General features: G+C 39.4%; 1 protein-coding gene across 1 annotated transcript in view; it reads left to right on the forward strand.

Moving 5' to 3' along the window:
* COL6A5 (collagen type VI alpha 5 chain) overlaps positions 1 to 25828 on the forward strand; it is a 105677-nt gene that overhangs the window by 19036 nt on the left and 60813 nt on the right. Inside the window, exons 6-21 of the mRNA XM_049766087.1 lie at positions 966 to 1541; positions 3475 to 4044; positions 5753 to 6096; positions 6212 to 6293; positions 8951 to 9093; positions 10045 to 10137; positions 13425 to 13478; positions 15374 to 15445; positions 15962 to 15988; positions 16091 to 16135; positions 16342 to 16395; positions 19917 to 19979; positions 20582 to 20647; positions 21065 to 21118; positions 24475 to 24510; positions 25008 to 25070. Coding sequence (XP_049622044.1) covers positions 966 to 1541; positions 3475 to 4044; positions 5753 to 6096; positions 6212 to 6293; positions 8951 to 9093; positions 10045 to 10137; positions 13425 to 13478; positions 15374 to 15445; positions 15962 to 15988; positions 16091 to 16135; positions 16342 to 16395; positions 19917 to 19979; positions 20582 to 20647; positions 21065 to 21118; positions 24475 to 24510; positions 25008 to 25070 — 2342 coding nt within the window. The remainder of the gene's footprint in view (positions 1 to 965; positions 1542 to 3474; positions 4045 to 5752; positions 6097 to 6211; positions 6294 to 8950; positions 9094 to 10044; positions 10138 to 13424; positions 13479 to 15373; positions 15446 to 15961; positions 15989 to 16090; positions 16136 to 16341; positions 16396 to 19916; positions 19980 to 20581; positions 20648 to 21064; positions 21119 to 24474; positions 24511 to 25007; positions 25071 to 25828) is intronic.

Consider the following 25828-nt stretch of genomic DNA (forward strand, 5'->3'; position numbering starts at 1 on the left):
AAATGTGTACACTTTTAAATCTTACTATCTGTAATTTCAATGTAACCAAGAGAGCAAACCAAAGCATTAGTAAGGGCCAGAGCAATAGCACAATGGATAAGACATTTGCCTTGCACAAGGTTGAATCACATTCTATCTTAAGCATCCCATGTGATTCCCAGAGCCTGTCCGGAGTGATTTCTGAGCCCGAGTCAAGATTAATCTGAGCTCCACCAGGTATGACCCCAAAACAAATAAATAAACAAAATCAAAAACAAAAGCAAAGAATTAGTAAGTTTGTTGTATGTAGTTCTTGACAACAAAGACCCTCTTTAGAATATTTATATATTTATTATTTCTTTGATTTTGGGAGCCATACACAGCAGTGGTCAGAGCTTACTCTTGGCTTTGCACTTGGGGGCCATTTCTTATGGTGGTCAAAAACTATATGTGCACCAGAAATTGAACTTGCATTATTTTTTATGCAAGGCAAGCACTCTCCCAGCAGCATTATTTCACAGGCCTCTGAAGACAACTGTTGTAGACTTCATTCTTCAGAATAAGTATAATTTCCAGGCAGAAGTTGAGACAAATAACTCTATAAAATCTAAGGTTTTCTAGCAACTTAATCGGAGCTTTTCTTCTTTCAAAATAACTGTGATTCCAGAACTCGTGGTAGCTAATGAGAAGATATTTTTAAGAAAGTCTCCCTAGAACCAGAGAGATAGGATTGCATGTAGGTCCCTTACAGCAAACCATTTATTAAAATGAGGCCTGATGATGGATGAAGTAGTCCTTTAGATAAAGCAGAAACAATGTCTGTCCTGGTTGTATGTTTCTTAAGCTTTGTTTCTCCCTTTATCCAGTAAAGAGGTAACCAACCTCTGGAACATCATTGACTTAGGGCAAATGTTATCTTGCTCCTCATTATCAACAGTTGTATGGGATCCATTGTAGAATTTGTTATGTCTGCTCTCTCCTTTCAGATTGTAAAGGAATTGAAAAGCTAGATGTTGTATTTGTTCTGGACCAGTCAAGCAGCATCAAGCCACAAGATCAAGAAAGCATGATTAACCTCGCCATCCACTTGGTGAAGGAAGCTAATGTTGGCAGGGACCGCGTGCAGTTTGGAGCTCTCAAATACTCAACTTATCCTGAGGTTCTCTTTCACCTTAATACATATTCTCACAAATCAGCCATCATTGAGCACCTGAAGCAGTACAAAAGCAGTGGAGGAGATACCTACACTGCTAGGGCTCTCAATTACACAAACAAAATGTTCACTGAGGAACATGGAAGCCGCCTCAAGCAAAATGTAGGGCAGATACTAATCATCATTACCGATGGAGAATCCCATGACAAAATGGAGCTTAACAATACAGCCCTGACATTAAGGAACAAAGGAATCAACATCTATGCAGTGGGTGTAGGAGAGGCCAAGCCAGATGAACTCGAGGGTATGGCAGGAGATAAAGCAAAAGCTATTCATGTAAGTGACTTTAAGGAACTGGAAAAAATGTACCAGTTTTTCCAAGAAGAGATGTGCCAAAGTTCATCAGAAGGTGAGTTGTAATATTACATTTCTATGAATGGTGACAATGAAGTTTAAATAAAATATAAATTTCTAAATCTTGATTCCTACTAACTGGATGTCATGAGCTGATATTATGCAGGACACTATTTTCTCCTGTTTTAAATAAAATATAATGAGTGATTGAGTACCATCTAAAGGCTCCTTCTTACTAACCATATGCGTTGACGTCTGCTCAGAAGTTTGAGGAACATTCCTTGCTATCTTGCATGCTGCCTAAATTTTGGCAGAGAGCTCTTCTTAGGATCATATTCAAGTTATCCATATCACAGCTACTTATGCTGCTTTTTCTGAGGCTCAGACAATAGTTTTAGGATGAATGCAAATGGTAAAACTCATGGTTTAAGTGGGCTGTTTTCTTCGAAAACTTCTAATTCTAAAAATTCTAGACATACTGAATTTGTAGAAGCCCAAACAGTCTTAATGTACTTTGCTAGATAAGGACAACTAAAGAAAAGAGGAAAATAAAGAAGGATTTTAATGAAAGAAAATAATGTTGCTAGGAGTATAGAAGTGAGGGCCCTAAGGTGATCCCATGAAAATTGGTGGTGGGAATCTTGCACTGGTGAAGGGGGGCGTTCTTTGCATGACTGTAATAATACATCTGCAATCATGTTTGTAATCACGGTGTTTATATAAAGATAATTTAAAAAAAAGGTGATCCCATGAAAATGGTGATCCCATGTGAGATATAAGACTTCATATCAGAGTGAAGTGGCTAAAGTAACTTGCCAATGAATATTAAACCAATAGAGATTAACAAAGCCTCTAAGGAGAGGAAATGGACCATTTCAGAAAACCAGAATCCTTTCTATGTCTCAGTCCAGTCCTCTCAGCTAGGTAAAGGAATCAATCAACCTACTTCTTCCTTTCCTTCTTCACTCTTCCTTTCTTCGCTTCTCCTTTTCTTCTTTGCTTCTTAGGTATCCAGTTGTCTAAAACATATTATTCATCCCTGTAAACTGCCCAAGGCCAAAAAAATAATTCTCCCCATTCCTATTGTTGATTCAGTATGTGTTGTGCTGAATAAAATTATATCTGATAAGCAGTGCTCTAATTTAGTTTATCTGAATAATAAATATAGACCACAATCTAGTGTTAGTGTACCTAATCTGATCTCCCCAGGTCTGTGGTATGTTGTTAAAAGCCAAGAGTCCATGGCTGTCTCTTGGAGATAGATTCTGAGATGGACTTGGGGTTGGAACTAAGTGAAGATTGTTTCTTGATAGATAGGTTCATATTAACTCTAGGAAATTACTCTATGTCCTCTTTATTCTTTGCTCTTATCCTCTCAAATTTTAATATTTGAGTTATATTATTAAAAATATATAACTGCAGTAGGGAAAAATTTTAATTAACAGTGGAAGAAAGCAGAGGTCCTAATACCAGTTTGATACATAATAATTGTGTCTTCTAAGATAAGTCAATCTTAATTCCATTCTATACTATAACATAAAATTGTTTCTCATCAAGTCATGAATATTAACTGTTGTTTTGTGTATCATATGATAATTCTTAACATAAAGTGGTTGCACTAATGTGATAATAGAGCTAACTATAGTCTTCCAATACTATGATCTTAACTTGGTTGATGTTCCAGTCCACGTGGGTACATGTTGAAGAGATTTATAGCCTTTGTATAATTATCTCTTTGTAAAATTATTATATTATTCTTGACTAGGTTTCAGTGTCTTCACTATATCATAAATAATTAGATTCTGAAACAATTACCTTTTCTTTGCCCACTATTTTCTTTGTTTTAAGGGCCTATGACTCACTTTTCTGTACTCATATCTCACTATGTTTCTAATATAAGGGATATTGAATCCAGTTAAGGATTTGAAAGAAAAATGTATGGAATGGCTTTTGTGAAATCCAATTGGTTAAATCTTTTCCTCCTGCAGATTGCAGAAGCACCGATGTGATTTTCCTTTGTGACAGTTCAAAAGAAGTATCTACTAAAGATTTTTCTACAATGAAAGTTTTATTGTCAGATCTATATGATATGATTGGTATTCAGCCTCAAAAAGCAAGAGTTGGGGTGGCCCTTTTCGGAAAATTGTACCAGGAAAAGATTAATTTGGATGCCTCTCTGACAAAAAACGAATGGAAAGCGGAAATCCAAGCTCTGCCACACCTTGGTACCAACTTCGCCATCTTGACACCTCTTCTCAAAGTGATATTTATGTTCAGCAAAGAGAATGGTGGTAGAAGAGAGGCAGGCATCCCTCAGAACTTAGTGGTGATCACAAGCCAGCCTCCGGATCGCGATGTGTCAAAGGCAGTAGAAAAACTGAGAGAGCAGAACATCCGCATCTTGGTTATAAGCATAGGAATACATTCCAAGGACCAGTTTCTACCATTAACAGGCAATCCCGATTACATAATCTCCTTGAAAAACTTCCAACAATTAAATTCTGCCCTGAATAAGAAAAGAATTGTCCGGGAAATCTGCCAGCAGGACCAGCCAAGCAGTAAGTGTTCCCCAGCTCAGGTTTTCCTTAATCGTGATATCTCACTTCCCCAGGGTTTGTGCGGGCGAGCTCAAGAAGACCAAAGTGTATTTGTGCCAGGGTGGACCTATCCTCTGGGAAGCTTGGGCTCCGTCAACCTCCCTCAGAGACAAAGAAAGTGGGCAGAGTTTGGTTTACCTGGTCCCCTTGTGGTCATACACTGTTTGTGCTCCTTTTGTACGTGTACCTCCATCTCTTGTTTCTTCCATCTGAATTGCAAGGTTCTGAAGAAAATGCCTTACTTCAAGTGGGAAGTCAAAGGAGCATTTAGTGATTGACAATTTCACTGTTTTAAATGTGTTAAACCATGTGGAAGACAGAGTTTCTCAGCCTTCTTCCAGCATGACTCCCTCAGATCCTTTATCCTTTCTTTGAACCACCCTGCACTACTGGATGCCTCCTAATCTCATGCCCTCATGAACAGAATTTTTATCTCTTGCCTTTGAAATATCCTGGGGAGCCTATATATTGAAAAATGCTGTTGGTAGGGACTCATATGTTCATCCCTGTATATGGACACACGCATGTGCATGCCTGAATGGGTCAGTGTGAGAGTAGTTCTATCTGCTATGAGTGATGGCATTAATAACATCATGATACAAGAAAGCTCTGCATTGTCCTGTGGCATAATTTAGTTTCCAGAGCAACATGCATGATTGGATGAAAAGGTCAGGAAAGTGCTCCGAATGAGCAGGGAATTCATGGAAAGTGAATGAAAAAACAGACACCCATCTTTTAGGGCAGCGACCATTTTACTGTAGTGAGAAGAGGGGGATCTAGAGGGTGAGCTCATGGCCTACCTTTTTAGGGCTGGGCATTGTGAGGACAGTCAAGATGCAGCAGCCAATGAAAACAGACTGTGGAATGTATACAGCATGTAGAAATTACTTGGCAGGTTTATATTTCCAGTGTTGTTTAGGAAAGAAGTCTCTTCTTTCACTAAATACCTGGGTCTTTCTAAGCTCACCACATCATCATCTCCCTAGGGGTATGCAATGAAGGCAGTGGTAGAAAGAACACTGGGTCTGGACTCAGAAAGTCAGGCTTCCCCTGTCTGCTGTATGGCAGCTTCTCCCATGGGAAAGGAGCAAGTGGACAGATAAGGAAACCATATGTCACCTTGAAAATGAATTGTGTTTGTCCTGACTGGTGCTGAGTGTGTCAAATGAGTCACCAGTTTGAACAGACTGAATATTTTACATTTAAAAATGTAAAATGTAAGTTTAAGGCTTCACTGTCAGATGATCTGACAACACTGGGCCCCAATTCCTGAATAGGGACCAGATAAGACCTGGATCACTCTTCATTTTCCTCCCACTCTGTCCATCTGCCTTAGGTACTATGACCCATGTAGCCTTGGTAGACTTGAGTCTGTGATGTCTAAACTGGATAATCTCACCATCCCCAAGGACAGTTTATATCTTTTCTATGTTGGGATTATATGAATCTCACTTTATCACAGACCATGGTTGTTGGGATGGAGGACAGGGAACAGAGGAAATCCACAAATTCTCTGTTGTTGGAGCAGCCAGTATTTTCCTTTGGGACAGTCTTTGGTCCTGAAGCTCCATCAGGTTCTGGCCATGACTGTTCTCCCTGCTGCTTTCCAGTCTATCTTTGCTTATTGCTGTCCTCATGCTGATCTTGTCTCCTTTCTCTTAACCTCCAGATTGTACTGTGAATGTAGTGGTCGGGTTTGACATTTCCACTCACGTGATGGGGCAGCGACTGTTCGATGGCCATTCCCAGCTGGAATCAGTTCTCCCAGGCATCTTGGAGGAAATCTCCTCCATCAGTGGAGTGAGCTGTGGGGGAGGGTCCTGGACACAGGTGTCCCTGGCCTTTAAGGTAAACAGTGACCAACAGTCTCCTACCAAGTTCTTTATCTACAAGAAAGATCTATTCAAAAAACACCTGCTGACAGCTACCGTGAATGGGCCAAGCCATCTGAACGGACAGTTTCTACAGACACTGTGGGACACATTCGAAGATCCATCCCCATCCCAAGGACAGGTAACCCTGGCCCTCACCATCCTCCAACCCCAGGGTGTTCTATTCTTGGTTCTTCCCTCCATGGTGATCAATTTTGTTTCCACATCACCCATTCTCTGCCTTTCTCATCCTCTAGGTGCTGCTCATCTTTTCAGATGGTCTGGGTGATGAAAGTGCCATCATGCTTGAAGAGCAGTCTGATAGACTCAGAGCAGCAGGTAAGAGCAGAACATTCAAACATAAATCTTCTGCTTCAGGTGCTCTAGAGCCACCCTTTAACTGTTGCCTGTTTGCGGGTGTGAGAAGATCGGAAGCATGGGTCTATTGTCTTGGTTATGGATGCCTGTCTGGAAACAAGTGTACAAGAAGATACCTATCTGTAGGTCTAGAAAGTTTGATAACCACTACTCTTGAAAAAGAGCTATAAAATGGTTTTTACTCATCACCTCTTTTTACCTAAGTAATTTAGCACAGGAGAGCACTGTCCAAAACATTTCAAATTCATCAGACACTTGATCTCTAAATTTTCTTGTTGTTCATTATGCATCCAGAAATGTTGCTGTATTACTTCTGACCTCCATATCCAGTTAGTCATCACCTACCACTCAAGAAGATGGGCTCTAGATCTTGGTATATGGGTACTTTCTGCAGAAGCCACTGGTACCCACCTAAACCACTTGATTAGTCACACACTTTCCCCCAGTGCTGCAAATGTTATGACCAAGGTCTCTACCTTGATGTGTGTCCTTAACTCAACCTTGATCTGCTAGTTTCAGTTCAGGGTGGCATGATCTCATGTCTCATTGAGGGGCTGGGGAGGGCTATTAATCCTTAATAGTACCCAAGATTAGCACTCCTGCTTAAATGATCAACCCACAATTCACACATTTCACACTCCCCAGGTGACTGAAGCCAAGGTGAAGTTTCATATCCTTGCCTGCACCTTTCTCTGCCCTTTTCTCTCCCACTTAATAAATTACTCACATGCATCATGCACACACAAACACACACATGCATGCATGCAAATTCCTCTTTCAGATTCCTCTTGGCAGCCTGACCTAAGATGTGTCCATTGATTTCCTTTCTCAACGTGAAAGACACAGCATAGATTTTGAAAGTCACTCCCTACTATTTATGTTCAATCCATGTTCTAGTTTCAGAGTGAGCTATAATGAAATGCAGTTGTGGAGAGTATGCTGAAATAGCTTGAATAATACATAACTTAAGAGGTCAGACCATGCCTAGCATAATTGCTGCCATAACATGACCCTTAAGCACTGCTTGGTGTGTCCTCTGAACAACCGAGCCTGTACCTTGAATCATGAGGCTCATATAAACAGGCCAAATATTGCCAGGAGTGATACCTATTTAAAAAATAAAGTTTAAAAAAGATAGAATAATGAATAACCAAGTGCCTAGAGCAGGCAGGAGTCAGTGATGTTAGTCTCAGGTGATCTTGCATGGGCCTAGGGAATCCTGATAGTCACACAATGGGATCTCTAAATAGAATCCGGAAGTATCTAAGGAGAGTAACATGCAGTGACTGGAGCAGATCAGGTACATTGTAATTTCCTGTACCTATACCCCATTGACTACTGGGAATTTTCTCTCATAGGCAACCTCCTAGAGACTACTTTCATGGCGTCTTTTGTCACCATCCTATCTAAGAATCCTTCAATAGCTCCCTGCTGTTGTTAGTATAGTGTGTTCTTTACTATCTCCCCCTGATCTGGCTTTGTAGGAGATCAACTCTGTACCTCACTCCATCTCTATTCCTTTTTTTGTTTTAGTTTCTGGCTCCTCCAACTCTACTCCCTATAGTCAGAATTGTAGGCCCTCAAAAACTTTCCCTTCTCTCCACAGGTGCTTAATAATTCTGTTCTTCCCCAAATTCTTTTTCCTGCAGCCCTTCCTCCTCACCCTCAGCCTCTCTTCAGTTCCTCTCTCCACCTTCTGCTTTGAATTCATTTCCCTGGTCCAACTCCCATTCAGTCATTAACATAAGCAGAGAGCTTAGTTATTTGCAGAACACCCCCCCTCACGCAAGACTGACTAGGACGTTGCTGAGGCTGCCCATGCTGTCAAGCATTCCTGTGCTTCCTGCATCTTCTCTGAGGATTGCCAAGTCTCAAGATAACTGTATGGTTCTTATTCATATCTTCACTGTACACTCTATGCAGGAGATGAACAGGCCTATTCAATGACTTGCTTCCTATAGGAGATCTTGCAGAGGCTTAGAGAATCCTGAGCCTACATAAAAGAAGGACCTGCATAGATGAATGAGAAAAGGATTTAGTGAGTGAATTAATAAAGAAAGAAACAGCAGGGCATGAGTACAAATCTAAAAATCTAGAGGCTCTGGGAACAGAGGACAGGGAAGGGAGTAGCAGTAGTAGTGAATGGAGAAACTGAATAGTTTTTATTAGAATTTTGGGGAATGCTTTTGGGCCACACTCAACATTGGGGTTTACTTTGTTTCTCTGTTCAGGTATCATTCCTGGTAGAAATCAGGGGATCATATGAGGTTCTGGGAACTGAACCCCGGGTTGGCTGCTGGGAAGACAAGCATCCTTCTACTATACTATCTCCAGCTTTAATGCCCTTTCTTGTTTCTGTTTTGGATCACACATGCTTCACTGAATTCTATAAGTTATTTCCCCAGGAAGCTTTTCTTGCAGCCATTTTCTGCTGAGGTGCTTCAGGACTAAACTGTTGTTTAGTGTGGTATCACCAAGTGCAGGGAATCCTCCCACCTTCTTTTTTGTCCTCCCACACTGGGTTCTTCAAATCTTGTTTTATGATTGGGAAGATAATGGGCTTTTCTCTTGATCACCTCCTGCACTCGGTTTTTCTTTCTGTTCTTTCTACTGGGCAGGACTCGATGCTTTGCTCGTGGTGTCCCTGAACACAGCTTCTCATGAGGATTTTTCCTACTTTGAGTTTGGAAAAGGATTTGATTACAGGACTCACCTGACCATTGGGATGAAAGATGTGGGCACAATGCTAGCACGATATCTGGTAAGTTGTTCAACAGAAAATTCCTGTTCTTCCCAAGGCCACTTGGATATGGGAAGAAGCTACAGCACATGCGTGGCATGTAGAGGTTTTTCAGCATGGTCTGATCCCCCACTTTCCACTGGATATAGCCCTGGTGGTGCCCAGGACCTCCAAGCTTGAGATTAGAACAGTTTGACCCATACAACCAGAGTATCAGAGTATCATTGGACCCCCAGGCCCACTAAACATTATGTGGAAATGCCCTACCCTACCACCAATAACAACATACAAACAGCTACAAGAACAAAATTGGAATCTTAAATAGAATTTTCAAAGATTTTGTGGCTTAACCCAAGAAATTAGGCACCTGATCTTAAATCTTCCTGAAACGAACAAAAAAAACTAGAGCTTCCTATTTTTCTTTTTGTTTCTTTTCATCCTGTCTACTCTCCAAAGAATAGAGAATGAAAACATTTCACTTTCACACTCTGTGTCAAGTGAAAATGTTCCCAATACATTGCACAACATAGATACCAGAGTAAAGCCACTGTCAGCTGAGTGGTAGGTGGCTGGGTCCATGCTGGGCCTGCAGACTCTGTGGCAGCCCAGAGACTTTAGGCTGAAGTTATTTCTTGGGCCAAATATCTAAAGCAGCATCTACCAGTGACTCTTCAATATTAAGTCCAAAATCTCTTGGCATGTAGCCAAGCCAGATTCAATACATATGAGTCCCCTGAGCTCTGTCAAGAATGATCCCTGAGCACAGCGCCAGGAGTAAATTCTGAGAACCACTGGATGTGTTCCAAAACAGACCAAACCAAAATAATAATAATAAAAAAAAGTCCAAAGTTTCACCTCTCTTGACAGCCCCTTGTCTACAGGGGTAGATGGTGAGACATGTTTTGTGTAAATGCAATTTTTGTGTGTTGAAATTTCTGGAAAGTGTTACTGACTCCATTGTTCTTCTTCCAGGGAAACATTGCCGAGAGGACTTGCTGCTGTCAATTTTGCAAGTGTGTAGGGCCTCGAGGAGAGCGTGGAATCCCAGGAAAACAATTGGAGCAGGTGCTATAAAAACCCATGTTTTCCCTATTGTACCTTCATTTCAGTGGAAGGGGAAGGACTGAGCCTGAGTGGTTGAACTAGTACTTGCCTCTCCTCTAAGATTGGTCAAACTGTCCATGGCACTTCACAGGTTGTCTCTGTATTGGAGCCTGTTTACACAAGGACTCACTTTTTATATTGCTGTTAGGGATAACTTCTCCTTTCCACTAGAATCCTTGCATTATTAGTCCTTGGTTTTGGTATTTATGCTTTTGTATTTACTTTTGATAGTTTGGAAAGGTTACATGACAAGAAGAAGAGTAGTGAAAGAATATTATAGTTCATCGCATGAAAACCCAAATGAACTGCAAAGTGGGAAAGCATACATAGCCTTGCAGATTAGCAGCTCTCTAACAAAGCAATTATACAAGATGGTTTAGAAGGTGGTAATGCAAACAAATATTCCACAGAGTACCCCTGAGGTAATGACAATGAATGAATGGCACTCAGGAACCTGAACAAAGGTGGCAAGCACAGACAATAACGGGGACATACACTGAGTAATTGGTATGATAACATTCCATTTTTGAAAGTTTGAAAACAGGCAAAACTAATTCCAGAGTTGCGAAATATTTATATTTAAAGATTAGGATCTCCTAAATATGAAAATATCTGTATTTCTAAGGATAAACAGTGAAGCGCTAAAGTAGGGAAAAGCAAAAACAAGGAAAACCATAAGAGATATTATCAAGAAAGTTGGAGTGTAGTAGAGTAGAGGAGAAGTGAATGGGATCTTGATAACAGGCCTACTTCAGACTTCTGTGCTAGCTCACTCTTAAATAAATAAGCATACTTTATATTATATTTTTATGTATGCACTTTTCCAAATGGATTTTAGGTAATCCCAATTAAAAGTAGTTATTAGTAGAGGTCAAAAAAGTTTCACCATGTAGGAGGATCGTTTAACTTGGACTTCTTACTGAGTTCTGCCATTCTCATTAGCACCATTTCCTCTCTCACCATTTCTTCAGCTCATGTCAGTATTAAATTAATTTTCCCAGTATGCTATGATCTCAAGGGATGGAGAGCATACAGGTGAGGCCCATTTGAGAGACTTAAAATGGCAGCTTCAGATGAAACCTGGGCCCCAGAGGAGCCAGAGGTGGTGATGGCACCATACATAGCTGTAGAAGAGGTGACTGCAGGGAACAATCACCTAACTTCATGTTTGGGAGAGTTGCCTTTTCTTCTTGGAGCTCTCAGAAATGAAGATGAAATAAAGTTATGACATTTACTTATATATGGATAGAAAAGGTGAGAATTATGCTGAGTGAAATCAGTCACAGGGAGAGAGATAGATATTGAATAATCTCACTCATTTGTGAGAGAAAGGAAAAATAAAAATATTAGCATGATAATAATATACATAGACAATAGAGATGAAGGCCAGGAGGACTTCCCCATGAAGCTTGGCACAAAGAGTAGTGAGTACAGTTAGAGCAGTGAAAAGTCCACTATGAGAATGATAGTTGGAACTGATCACTTTGGACAAGTACTGGATGTTGAAGGGGATAAATTGACATTCATCGTACTCCTTCAGTAACAACAGTACAAACTACAGTGTGAAAGGGGGAGAGATAGAAAGACAGAGAGAGAAGTAAAATCTATGCCCTCCATCTTTAAGGAGGAAACTATCCAAACAAGTGAAGCAGAGATAAACAAATGGGACTACACTAAACTGAGAAGATCCTGCACTTCAAAAGAAATAGTGACTAGGGAACCATTTTGTACATTTGTATGCCTACCACTTGTACCATTTGTACAGAGAATACACCTACAGAATGGGAGAAATTATTCCCCTAATATCTATCAAATAAAGGGTCCAACCAATATCTAAGATATACCAGGTACTAACACAACTTAACAAGAAAAATAAATCTACCCTCATCAAAAAATGAGAAGAAATGAACAGACATTTTCTCAAAAAATAAATACAGATGTCCAAAGGCACATGAAAAAAAATGCTCCACATCACTGATAATCAGGAAGATGTAAATTAAAACAACAATGAAATATCATCTCATGCCACAGACTGGCACACATCCCAAAGAACAAGAACAACCTGTGCTGGTGTGGATGTGGGGAGAAAGGAACTCTCATTACTGTTGGTGGTAATGCCAACTAATCCAACCTTTCTGGAAAACAATATGGGTGTTCTTCAAAAAAAAAAAAAAAAAACCTGGAAATTGAGCTCCCATATGATCCAGTAATACTAGGGATACACCTAGAAATACAAAAACACAATTTAAAAAATGCCCTCTGCACTCCTATGTTCATTGCAGTGCTATTTGTAATAGCCAAAATATGGAAACAACACTGGTGCCTAACAACAGATGAGTGGCTTAAGAAACTGTAGTACATCTACACAATGGAATAGTATGCAGCCATTAGGAAAAATGAAGTCACAAAAAAATAAAGTCATGAAATTTTCCTATTCAGGTATGAACACGGAAACTATTATGCTGAGTGGAAAAAAAGTCAAAGGGAGAGAGATAGACACAGAATAGTCTCACTTATCTATGGTATTTAAGAAAAATAAAAATAAAATACATCAATTTAATAATACCCAGAGACAATAGAGATGGGGGTTTGAAGGACTCACCCATGATATGAAGCTTACCACAAAGAGTGGTGAGCACAGTTAGAGAAATAACTGCCATTATATCTACCATGGCAATGATATTAAGAGAGAAAATAGAATGCCTATCTCATAGACAGGCAGGGGGTGGGGGAGGAGGGAAATGGGGAGCATTGGTGGTTGGAAAAAGTTACACTACGAACATTATTATAACCATGGTGTTTAAATAAAGAAATCATTACTTAAATAAATAAATAAATAAATAAATAAATAAATAAATAAATAAATAAATAAATAAATAAATAAATAAATAAATTGTCCTAGACGCAGGCTAGTGGGGGGGGAGGGAAACTGGGGACATTGGTGGCAGGAAATGTACACTGGTGAAGAATGATGTTCATTCTATGACTGAAACTCAACCAGGAATAATTTTGTAACAGTACTTAAATAAAGTTATTAAAATAAAATGAACTTCCATAGAAATGTCACCAGTTCACCTTCTCAAAGTCCGGGGGCCACAGAACTGTCTGAGATCAGCTCCTGAGGTGACAGATTCTTTCCAGACTCAAACTGATCAGTGAGAATGTATGACTTGTCCCCGAAGTCAATTGTTGTCACAAATCAGGATTGGTAAGAAATGACTAATCTCTATTTTTTTTTCTTCCCCCAGGGACAGCCAGGTGTCAAAGGTAGCAGAGGACACTGGGGAGAGGATGGTGAACCTGTAAGTATTTTTGACTTTCCTTATGGAAGAAAAAATTTTCTCACCAATGTATTTGTTTTCTTACATCATTTTTTAAACTGGGGAAAATGGGTTGCTTTTCTTGCATGAATGATCTGACTTGTGGGCAGAGGCAGGTTACAGCTTTCCCCCAGGTAGCTCAGCTAATTTGTCTGAGCTGGAGAGAGCTGGAATGCTGAGATTCCTCACCTTCATCTTCAAACTACTCCAGAAGAGACTGCCCCTTGACCAGACTTCCAGAGTAATTACTTGAGAAAGGAAGTGAGGGAAGGTCCTCACCTCTGACCCCCCACTAAACACAGCTCAGAGGTGTGCATGTCTCAGCTTTTGAGCCTTCAAATTGAAACCTTGCTTGGTTTATCAGGTTCAAAAAAGGAAAACCAAGCACTTGGCTAGCACTCCCTGTGGCATGAGACAGAGCCAGCCACAGACAATGTCTTCTTTAGATAGCAAGTATGGATTAAAACACAGGGTTGGAGGTAAGGAGATATTTCAGGGCTGATAGGCATATGCTTCTCCAGTGGCAGATCCTGATTTGAACCTGGTAGCACATGGTGGTGCTCTGAGCATCATCAGGTATAGCCCTGGATGCCTAACAGAGCTGCTTAGTCTGGCCCTGAAGACCTCCCAGCATTATTGTGACCCTGGTGACCTCCAGCATTCGAGGACCCAAGAAAAGTCACATCCTAGGCCCTGGCATTGAACACCAACCAGTCTTGTTGAAAATTGTTTGGAGGAACTCTCTAGTCTTCTGAGCATCAATTGGTGAACCCCTTCTCCCAATGTAAAAATAATAAAAGCACAGTGTCACTATCGTTAAGCCCAGGACTGACTCAGGAAAAAGGATGCTGAATTTTTTGCCCCTCATTTTCTTCATTCATAAACACTTACAAATTCCCCTGTGGCCAGATCACCTACCTTGTGCCCCCAGAAAGGTCTGGATGTTAATGTAAGCCTGCTACTTTCTGGAATCCCATTGCTGGCTATAAGACTGATGAGCCAATAGGAATCTAAAAAGTTCAGGATTCTCTCAGCAGCTAGCACTGTGCCAGGTCTCCTGTTTTCACTACAAATAAGCAGGCAAAAAAAAAAAAAAAAAAAGCCAAGCAAAAGGCAGGGAAAATAACTATTTTCCTCACCTACCAGAAAGAAAGAATTAAGTTTATTGCTAAACAGTGTTTATATAACAAAATGTTAGCATCTGCTACATATTCAGATCTCAGCAAAATTCATGGTGAAATAGGTGACTGGGGGTGGAGAGAAGGAGGTCTCTATGGTCAAGGACCACATGATTGTTCTCGTGAGAGTCACTTACTTTGGCACTTGCTTCCCTTTGACAAGTTCCTGGAGGAAGCAGGACTGCTGGGAGATACATCTGTGTTCGCCCCTTGAGTATTCTTCCACCATATATGCATGTTCTCGCTATGCGTGTCTTGAACCTGAGCCAAATCCTCCCAGGAGTACTGGCTCTTCATGCCTTCACGTTCTTGAAAGTGGTGCTATCTTTTGCATCCACTTCTTCCATGAAGTGTCAGACTCCTGACACCAGCTTGCCTCTGTAGGGTCAACAGAGGAGACTGGGTGAGATCAGGATCCACATGTAATATCGGAGTATTTAAACTATAGATGAAACAAAATTACTTCTTAACCCTTGGCTGTGCTGATTGGTAAAAAGAGTGAAGTGACTGACCCTTCTTATCTCTTCGTGAGATCTGTGATCTGTAAGATAACCCTAAAGGTTGACAGGGACGATCAGAATGAAGAGAGGATGGGTTTATATGGAAGGATGGATCTATACAAAGTGAGTGCCCATTCGCCCTCAAAGGAAGCCTGCTTGCATCTCTAAAAAACTTTGAGTACTTATTTTCTCTTTTTAGGGGAAAAGGGGAGACATGGGACCCATAGGAGAAAAGGGGATTGCAGGATGTTCAGGAGAAAGAGGCCAGAAGGTAAGAATCTTTTGAAAAATACTTTTATAAATTTCCTCAGAAGTCCTCTTCTCATACATTCATTCATTCTTCTTTTTCTTTCTTTCTTTCTTTCTTTCTTTCTTTCTTTCTTTCTTTCTTTCTTTCTTTCTTTCTTTCTTTCTTTCTTTCTTTCTTTCTTTCTTTCTTTCTTTCTTTCTTTCTTTCTTTCTTTCTTTCTTTCTTTCTTTCTTTCTTTCTTTCTTTCTTTCTTTCTTTCTTTCTTTCTTTCTTTCTTTTTCTTTTTCTGTCTTCCATCATCCCTCCTGCTCTCCCATTCTCCAGTTACATCTGTCTTTTTTTTTTCTTCAATGAATTCTGCTTCATAGTAATCTTAAGGAGTTTTGAACATCAGTTAAATCCCACCTGCAATCCCTTTGTATTTTGTATGGTCAGAAATAACTAAAGAAATGCCCAGTCTATAAAGAGAAACCTTCTTCTACTCTCACAACTCTTTTTTCTTTGATATGCCACTAAGATATATTTGATCTTTTACAGGGTGTCAGAGGAGTTTCCGGATACAAGGTACTATTGTTTCTTTTTAGTTAGATTAATCCCTGATAGCATTCATTCCCCAGTAAGTATGTGACAGAGACCTCCTCTTACCTGTTGTCCATTGTCCCTCAGGGAGATGTAGGGGAGCATGGGATTGATGGGATCGATGGAGAAGAGGTAAGCCATTTTCCCAGTTGCATTTATGCACTTAAGCTTTATTCATTTTATATATGTAATATGATGTGATATGATACATGATATGATATAATGTAATAATATGATACAATATAATAATATGACGATAATATAATATAACATTACATTTTATTATAGTAGACTGTAATAATATAATATATAAATTTCTGTTTCTTGTCCCCTTTTAGGGATTTCACGGATTCCCTGGAGTAAAAGGAGAAAAGGGTGAACCGGGATCTCAGGTAATGCTTTTTATTTTATTAGAGAAGAATTTGGTGGCAGAGATGACCTTAGTTGCTGTTGTCAGTGCTTATTAGGAATAAAAATTGCAACGGACTTGGTCTTGTAATGAGTCTTCTTATCATTAAATTCTTATTTAAATCAAATAGAAAATAATGACAGCTTCAGGTCTTCCCAACCACCACATCTCAAAAAACACAGAACCATCTAAGTGCATGTATTTCTGAAATCAGAATATGAAGGCTTTTGCCTTCATCTTTTAGCAGCAGCAGCTTCTTTATTATCTTTATTGTATTACAAAGAGAGAAAAAACAGGAGAAATAGATGGAGTTATACTGCCTCAGTATAGCAAACCATTTTTTAAATGAAACCTCTTTCAAATTTTATACTCATTTGACACATATATATGTGCTTATTTGATTTTAATTGACTTTACTTTTATTCTAAGTTCATTTATCAGGTGCATTTTTGTTTGGTTGTTTACTGTGATTTACGAAGTTTTTGATGACACAATTTTAGTGATTTAGTGTTTCAACTCCAAACACACTACCAATGATAGCTTTCTTCCACTAGTCCCCCTTTCCCCAACCCACCTACTTAAACTCTTTCCTTAATTTTTTCTCATCATAATTTGAGTTTTGTGATTATTTGTGTTTTTTTATTTTATTATTATTTTTAAATAAATATTTAAGCACCATGATTACAAGCATGTTTGTAGTTGGCTTAAGTCAAACAGAATACCACCTTCACCAGTGCAACATTCGCACCACCAATGCCCCCTCCCCACCTCCTGCCTGTATTCAGGACAGGCATTCTACTTCTCTCATTCTTTAACATTGTCATGCTAATTGTTAGTGTAGTTATTTCCCTAATAATGTTCACCTCTCTTTTGTGGTGAGCTTCAAATTGTGAGCTGGTCTTTCCGGCTCTTCCAGCCCTTAACTCTATTGTCTCTGGGCCTTATTACAAAAATGTTTTCAATTTTTTTTAAATCCATAGATGAGTGAGACTATTCTGTGTCTATCTCTCTCCCTCTGACTTATTTCACTCAACAGATTATCTGTGTTGACTCATAGTTTTTATGTACATGTTATTTTGATGTAACCAAATAAATATAAATGCATTGGCCTCATGGTCTTATGTTCTTGCCAGTCTACCTCTTCTTTATAAAATAAATCTTAATATGTTTCATGTGCTAGGTACCAAGTTTTATGCCAAGAAGTCAGACATGAGTCAAACTAACCTGGTTTTTAAGAACCTCACAAAATAGTTGAGATGACAGATAATCCAAGAGCTACTGATACCAGCTATCATTGACTATGTGTTTAGGGCCATGTTGTCAACAGCTCTGAGAAATGCTGAGAAATGAAACCCTACTTTAACTTATGAGGTTCAAGGGAAAGAGTTCAGGATGTTTTCCTGCAGGAAATTGGGTAGGCAAAGACATAGGGGAAAGACATTCAAGAGAGAGGGACTAGTAAAAAGTTATGTAAGTTTGGGAAATAATGCCAGGGTTTTTTTTTTTTTTTTTTTTTTTTTTTTTTTTTTTTTGCTGAGAAGGATTAAGAATGTCTGAAGAAGTAAATAACATTCAAGAGGTTTTGGGAAGAGAGGGAAAGCACTAATAAGCACTTATGGAAGAATGTGGCTGGTGGTTACTAGGCATTGGGGAGTTTTGGGCAGATTTATTATGAAAGGGGGTGTTGGGAGGGAATCCTAACAATTTGTCCATTTTAGAAATATTTTTGATAGTAATATGAAAGTTGTGTTAGAGATGACTTTGATGCCAGGAAAAATGAAAAGGAGATCTATAGTAATCAAAAGAAAGTGGAAGGAAGATTCCAAGTAAAATAACAGTGCTGAAAAGAGACAAGTTAAGGACAGAGCAGAGCCCAAACCAGAGTTAGCAACTGTTGTGTAGAACTAAGGGGATGTGCCTGCACTGAGCTCTGCAGCATGTGTGCCTTCCTCAATTCTGTAGCCTCAGTGACTTACTTGTCTCATCCTAGTCCTGACTCTAGGACATCAGACCTCCAAGTTTAGACCTCTGGATTTAGGTGGTCAGAGGAGCAGAGAATAAGGCAATTGTTAAATGTCTGCAGAATTCGGGTTTGGCCAGGCAGAGTTGCACAAGAGTGGAGTTTTCAGTGACTATGAAAATTCTCTATAGAGATTTTTAGTGGTGAGTATAATCATAGATATCAGAAGTTACTATCAAGAATATGAGTATGTTCTGGCTGTGATATCTGTCACCTCACTGATCACTAGGCTTGGTTCAACTGATCTGGCTGGCTACACAGCGTTCCCTTCTTTCCCTCACTACTCCATGTGAGTCTCTCCGGAAGCTGTATACTTGGTCAAAGAGGACAGTGTTCTCCAAATAGAAATGGGTTATTCTTTTTATCAAAAGTATAGGTGTATCTGTGTTTTCCTGCTAGAACCTTCAGACAAGCTCTCAAGAATTTTCCTATTGCTGGAGCAATAGTACATTGGATAATGCACATACTTGGCACATAACCAACTCAGGTTCAATACAAAGCATCCTGAATGGCCCCATGAACACACCAGGAGCTGTTCTTGGACAGTGAGCCAGAAAAGACCCCTGAGAAGTACTGAGTGTGGCCCAAAACAACAACAACAACAACAACAACAACAACAAAAAGAAGTTGCTAGACTGGCTGGAATGTCCAGTCTTAACCCTCTTAGCAACATGACTATTTAATTAAATTTAAAGCAAAACCTTCTACTCTTCATTTCTGCCAACCATGTGTCATGTGCTCACTAGTCATATTTTGGTCAGTGACTAGCAATTTGGACAGTTCAGCTAGAGAGCACTTTGATGGCAGACTGTGTAAGAGGTTCCCATTTTCAGCCTCAGCTTAGATATAAAACTATTTTCAGTACTGCTTGAGCAGTCTAAGACACCTGATTGGGAAAGAAAAAGTAGCAGTTTCTTTAATTATTTGGTTTGAGGCCTCACCCAATAGTGTTAAGGGTTTACTTCTAACTTAGAGTTCAAGGAACCATAGGTGCTGGGGGGCACAGGCTGGTTTCAACTACATGCAAAGCATGTACTATCTGGATTCTCTGTTCTTTTTCTTTTGTATTTTTTGTATACTAAGTAGACACTTGGAACTTACTTCTGACTATGCTCAGAAGTTACTTCTGAGTGGCCAGGTAATTGGATCTCTTTCTCCTGTGTAAGTTGGCAAGCCTTGTGCTGATCTGAGGCTTTCATAAATTGAAATGATGTAGGACAATATGCTACTGTTCTATGAACAAGGAAAAACTTGAATGTAGGGGTTGGGGTGTGTTGTTATGAGCATATGTGGTGATGGGGATTGGACCAAGTTGGCTATGTGCAAGTACATCTTAATCCTTTCTACTCTCTCTCCAGCACCAAGGAAGGTTCAACTTTGATTGATTTTCTCTGTACAGTCACCATGACACTTGAATTTTTAATTCTTTTAAATACTTTTATACATGCTCATTTAGAAGAAAAAAATTTTTTTTTACTTTTCAGGGCAGCCCTGGTTATAGAGGTTCCCCTGGGGAATATGGAGAGAAAGGCTTCCCTGGAGACCCGGTAAGCTAATTGGGCCCAAAAGACTCTGAGTTTTGTCATGGCACTGCAGTTTCTAAGTTTTTCCCCATATGTCTTCTGCTACCTAGATGTGGCTGCTAAGTATAGACTAAGGTGTCTTTGAGGGAAATCAGTCTATATCTGAAATTATGGTATTGAAATGAAAAACTTAAACCTAAAATTTCATCTTATTCATCCTTGCGTTGTATTGAGACTTTTAACTCCCTTGATAGGGAGGGGAGGGAATCATCCAGATTTCCATATTTTCAAAATATCTTGCAGAGGAATCTTGAGAATGTAGCATCACAAGTCATAGCCAGGCCTTCTAGCTGCAAAAATAAAGCAGGGAAAGTGACGTGGCTTCTTTAGTTACTCTGCTAATTCCTCATATATCACTGACCCCTCCAAATTCAAAGAAATAAGATTCTCATTTCTACAGAAGTAGATGTGTTTTTGATGTGGCAAATTTTCACATCTTCCTTAGCCCATAACCCAAATTCACTTAGTACTCAAACATTGGACCATCTTTCAAAACTAAATCAAAGTAAACTATAAATAAAGCAGATATTTTTGAATTCTGAAATTCATTTGTATTTCATCTCTAGGGTCAATCAGGAAGAAATAGTCGTATCAAAGGACAGAAGGGCTCCAAAGGGGAGGAAGGCGGCCAGGTAATTGGATCTCTTTCTCCTATGTAAGTTGACAAAGCCTTGTGCTGATCTGAGGCTTTCATAAATTGAAATTATTTAGGACAATACACTACTGTTCTATGATCAAGAAAAATCTTGAATAAGATCACATTTAAAGGAGTTCTATTTCTTTTAAATGCCTTTAAGCCAGGTCTGTAGAAGTGATCTTTTCTCATCACTTGCTGAGTTTATATGTAGATGATTGAATTGGGGAGCTAGAGTTGGTATGAAGGTATTCTTCCCTAGCCCCCATGAGTGGGATAGGGTTGTTAATATAACTCTACTGTAAATTATACTGACATATTTATTCTGCTGTTTTACTAGTACTTATGCTTTGATGCTGATACCTATGATATTCAATATCTTTACCTTATTATTTTGGAAATATTATATTTCTAGGGTAGAACTGGCCAGAAAGGGGCAAAAGGCAGTCCTAGTTCCAGAGGAATCAGGGTAAGTATGTCGATGGCCACTTATTTATCATCCTCACTTAAACATGCCACAGAAATTTTATATTCTTATGTTACTTGTTACCAGCTCATAAAGGGTCCTATGAATTGCAGGTCATTACTTGTATGACTTCCAGCAACACTTGCCTTATCAGTGAGGACATTAAAAAATATCTACAGGTATCCCCAAATATCTGTCAGGACAAAATAGCAGTGGGTACAAAATTTCCCTTGGTTGAAAATTACTGTGACAAAATTTTCCTTTCTAGAACCTATGAAAGTCTTCAGGGGAGGGGGGCAGTAACTAAAACAAAAGCATCTTCCAGAAGTTAAGCACTTTTGAACTTCCCTTAAAATACAATGAATGGGGTCAACTTATTCTCTTTCTCTTCATATGTTGCCTATGGGGAAGAATCATCATAAATAATTTCTTCCTGAATGAACCAAAGTACGCCATTAAGTTCAAGCCTGTGGCAAACATAAGTTCTTGAGATAAGTTTCTAGCCATCCCATGTACTATCAAGCCTAATTAATTCAGTCTCACTGGTGTCCCTTGTTTTAAGGCACCAAGAAGTCTTTTCCCTTCTTTATGGACTGTTAGAGAAAATAGTTTTAATATTTTAGAAATCCTTTTTTATCACACAAGCAGAAATTAAAACATTAAGAAATACTAATTTGTGCTTGACCGAGTTTGACCCTGAGTTTTGTTCAGAAGGAAACTTCAAACACTTGGCTTTCTTTTCTGTCCACTCTTGGCATCTTCTCATCCTTTTGTCAGCAGTGAGGGATTATCTCTTTCTCTCGAAAGATAGTGGAAGAATGTGTCTTAACTCCTTGTCTCTGCTTATCCTGAATTATAGTTCTTAAGGGAACAAATCTGTAAACCAATGACTTAGACTTCTCTGTGCTTCTGGTGAAACTCTTTGGTATTTAGTCCTCTTCCCTACACAAGAGAATTAAAATTAATCAGAGGAAGAAAGGGAGCAACCAAATGAACTAAATGCTATAAATTTTAGAGATAAATCTGTAGGGGTTTTTATTGGCTTATTTCTAGTTGGAAGTTTTTTTATAGCTGTCACAAAATTAGACACATTTTAAGAAGAGTGGCTCAGGATAAGGTAGGGGATTAACACCGTATAAACCAGCTGATCACCAGTCATCACTCATTTCTTTGTCCCTCCTAGGTCAGGAGACCCCTTTTCTGTCCACTCATCTTCTCCTTTGTCACCTTTTTCATTTTGAATTAAATAAGGTGACAGGCATATAAACAATAGCAAGTTTTTCTATCCTATGAGGAAGTAAAAGCCAGGATTCTCTTTGAGGATTATTGTATCTGAAGGAATGACATGTGGTGACATGACAAAACCTAAATTGTCCCTTTTATAGCAGAATTTTAATTCATGTATATTAAATGTTGTACCAGCTGTTGCCAAGAAAAAATGATTTATTGAACAAAAGCCAGAGCCCTTGAAACTATCTTTGGGGCCTTTCCTTTTGGTCTGTCTTTTACAAGCAAGGCTCCAAACCATTTCATTTATTTTCTGGAACTTCTGTTTAGGGCTAGGCCCTGAGGATATCACTTCTAATTATTAATTTCATAAATTCTCATAACAAAATAGATACTACTGTCCTATCATTTTGCAGATATAAAAATTTAGAGTACTTGGGCAAATCTTCCCAGGATCAGGATAGCTAGTAAAATGGTGGAGCTGGGTTTGAACCCACACTGGTTTTCTCCAGAGTCTGAGCTTCCTCGCACCCACTTAGATAAGAGCTCATGGTGGCAGTGACACATTGCAGAATGTATAATTGTATGGCCTTAGAAAACTGACCTGTGCCTTGGCTGACAATTTCCTCACTACTCTGCTATGTTCGTAGAAATTCAACATGCAAGCAGCTGAATTCAGTATCAGCAACTCAGTGGAACAGTTCTGAATATCAGTCAATCTAAAAGAGGTGATATTTGGTTAGGTTTCTTTATAAATAACTTCAGAAAGATAAACATACTAATAAAAAGATAAAAATGCTAATATGGTCATCTTTCTGATTAAATTAATGGAAAAATTCAGAGATATAGCACATGTTTCTGGGGTTTGTGCTTTGCATGCTCTGGACAGCAGTTCTGTAGTTCAATCTGCCAAACCACATGCCTCCCTCCACACACACACATCATCTATTGTAGCCTGGAGGCCTCCAGCACCTGCTATATGTAGATATGAAGCCCCCAAAACATCCAAGGGCTTAAGCCCTGTCATTGAACCATGTATCAAGATAGCCTGAGTATCTCCAAGACTGGTCCCCAGATTCTTGAACAATGCTTAGTATCCCCCCTTTTAATGTATTTGTTCTTTGTCTAAAATAATCATAACTGTTTATCCCAACACAGAAAATATATTTGATTGATATATATGATATACATATATATGGTTCTTCCCTTGCATCTGTGAGAGAGGATGTGTGAGAGAGATATACATATATATATACATATATATGTATGTGTGTGTTCCTTCCCTTGCATCTGTGAAAGAGGCAGAGGGAGGTACAAGTCCAGAATTCTTTGGCATTGTTTCAAGGAGAAATTAGGGTTCAGGGCCTGTCCTAGATCATTTTCCAGCTGTTCTCTAGAAAGAAATGTCAAATGGCCACTGGGTGGCGATCATGAGCTAGATGCCTATGTCCACCTCTGGGATTTCCCTCCAACCTTCATCCAGGCTTTGCTTAGATTAAACCAGACAGTTCAACAAGCAAAGGATAGGACAGACCCCATCATCCATATCCTCCACGTGGAACTCCATGAAACCAAAACCTGGAGATGGACCTTTACGAAAGAATGATCTCTTAACTATTTTTTACTCTTCCCTAAGATGTTACTAGGGTCTTAGGCAGGGAGAAAAAGGCAGGAATAGCCCAGCTTGCTGTCGCACACACAAAAAACTCTGACTGGCAGAGAGTGTTTTTATGGGACAAGAGAGGAGGAGATAAAGATGACTGATCCTTCACAGTGTCCAGTCTACAAAGAGCCTCCCAAGTCACTTTCCAGATACTGTTGGGCTGGGTTTGTGGTATCTTTCCAAATGGTTTTATAGTCAATTCCCAAATTATGAGTTAGTCATATACCCTGAATCTGTCAGAGATGATGGGTATATGTGCACACAAGTTTTATTGTTGATGTTTCAGGAAGGAGAAGTTTTCAGGGCCCCATGTGACAAATTGATTTGGGGACATTGGCAGAGAAGCCATTTCTGTCAGCTGCTCTTCAGCACCCTCTCTCTGGTCAGAAAACGAGACTGACTGACTTGTCCATGAGAATACCTCATATCAGGCTCTCACACTCTCACATCTTTGCCCTTTCTGTTCTAGGGAAGAGAAGGCCGAAGAGGGAACCCAGGTACCCCGGTGAGTGTACTATAATGTCCTGTTCTTTGCGGGAGATGGGTCCACAAGAAGATACTCTCCTGCAGAGGGGAGTGGGAAGGAAAAAGCAGAGGACAGGTTGCTGTAAAAATTTGGGAGCATGACCATGGCCCCTGCTGATGAAGGGGTAACACACAGATCTCTCAGTTCAGCTGTGAGGAACAACTTGGCTTGAAATAAGCAAGGCCTCTTCCTGGATACCTCTGGGACAGGATACCACAACTTACCATATGCCTTACCATATGTAAGGCAGTATGTTGGTGGTAAGAATCTGAGAGATCCACTCTGTATCCCACTAAGAAACCTTTACATGCATTTCTTATCCAGTGTAGAAAAGCAAAATTCAAGGAAAAATAGAGGCTGAACCCAGGAAAAAATAGTCCCCATGTATTTTGTTCTACAATACTGAGTACAAGAAAGAGAAACCCTAAACATAAATATTGTGAGAAAAATACTTACACTGAAAACTTGTTCATCAGGGGATTTCAGGAAATCCTGGACTGAAAGGTGAACTTGGACCTGAAGGGCTGCAAGGCCTACAGGTATGTTGGAATAGTTTACAAATATTGATAGTAATGCTGAGTTATTCTAATGGAAGAATGTCAGAGAGTTCCCTACAAAAGCAAATATACAAAAATTTAAATTTTTGTTTTCTGGATTTGTTTTTGTTTTCTAAATCTACCCTGTTCTCATTTTTACTGTCTCTAGAATCCTATATTTCCCATGGGTGGGTGGTTTGGGTCCATCAAACCAATGTCTACACTGTAAGCTAAGTGAGAGCAGAAAGGTATGCTCTTATGCTTAACTGACCAGGGATTGAGTATCCATGAATTTCTAATAGCTATTAATAATTTATGAGTAATTAGTAATTAATAAGGCCAGGTATTTTGTTAGTAATCATAGTAGGGTCAATAAATCAGGGTTTATTTACCTGATGCTCTGCACAGAAGCCCATGAAAGAAATCAAAGATTGGCCATTCATTAGTTTACAGTTAACTCCACAGTATATTGAGAACAACACTGGCAAGGCTTTATGTGACTTTTTTGCACTTCTTCTCAGTCATTTCATTAATGATGGGAACTGCATAAACAGGACTTCTGTCTCTCTTTCATATCAGAAAGATTCCAGGGTGATACCCAGAGAATGACTATATAAAGTGGGCATTTAGTCACAATAGGAAGTGTGGAACATTAATAACAAGTGGAATTTGGAATTCTTATGGGGATTCTAGATGCCCTGAACCAAGCAATTCTCCAACAGATCCCCCAGATTGGCTCACCAAGGGGATCCTCCTAGCTC

Source organism: Suncus etruscus, chromosome 20, assembly GCF_024139225.1.
Source record: "Suncus etruscus isolate mSunEtr1 chromosome 20, mSunEtr1.pri.cur, whole genome shotgun sequence".
Taxonomy (NCBI): Eukaryota; Metazoa; Chordata; class Mammalia; order Eulipotyphla; family Soricidae; genus Suncus; species Suncus etruscus.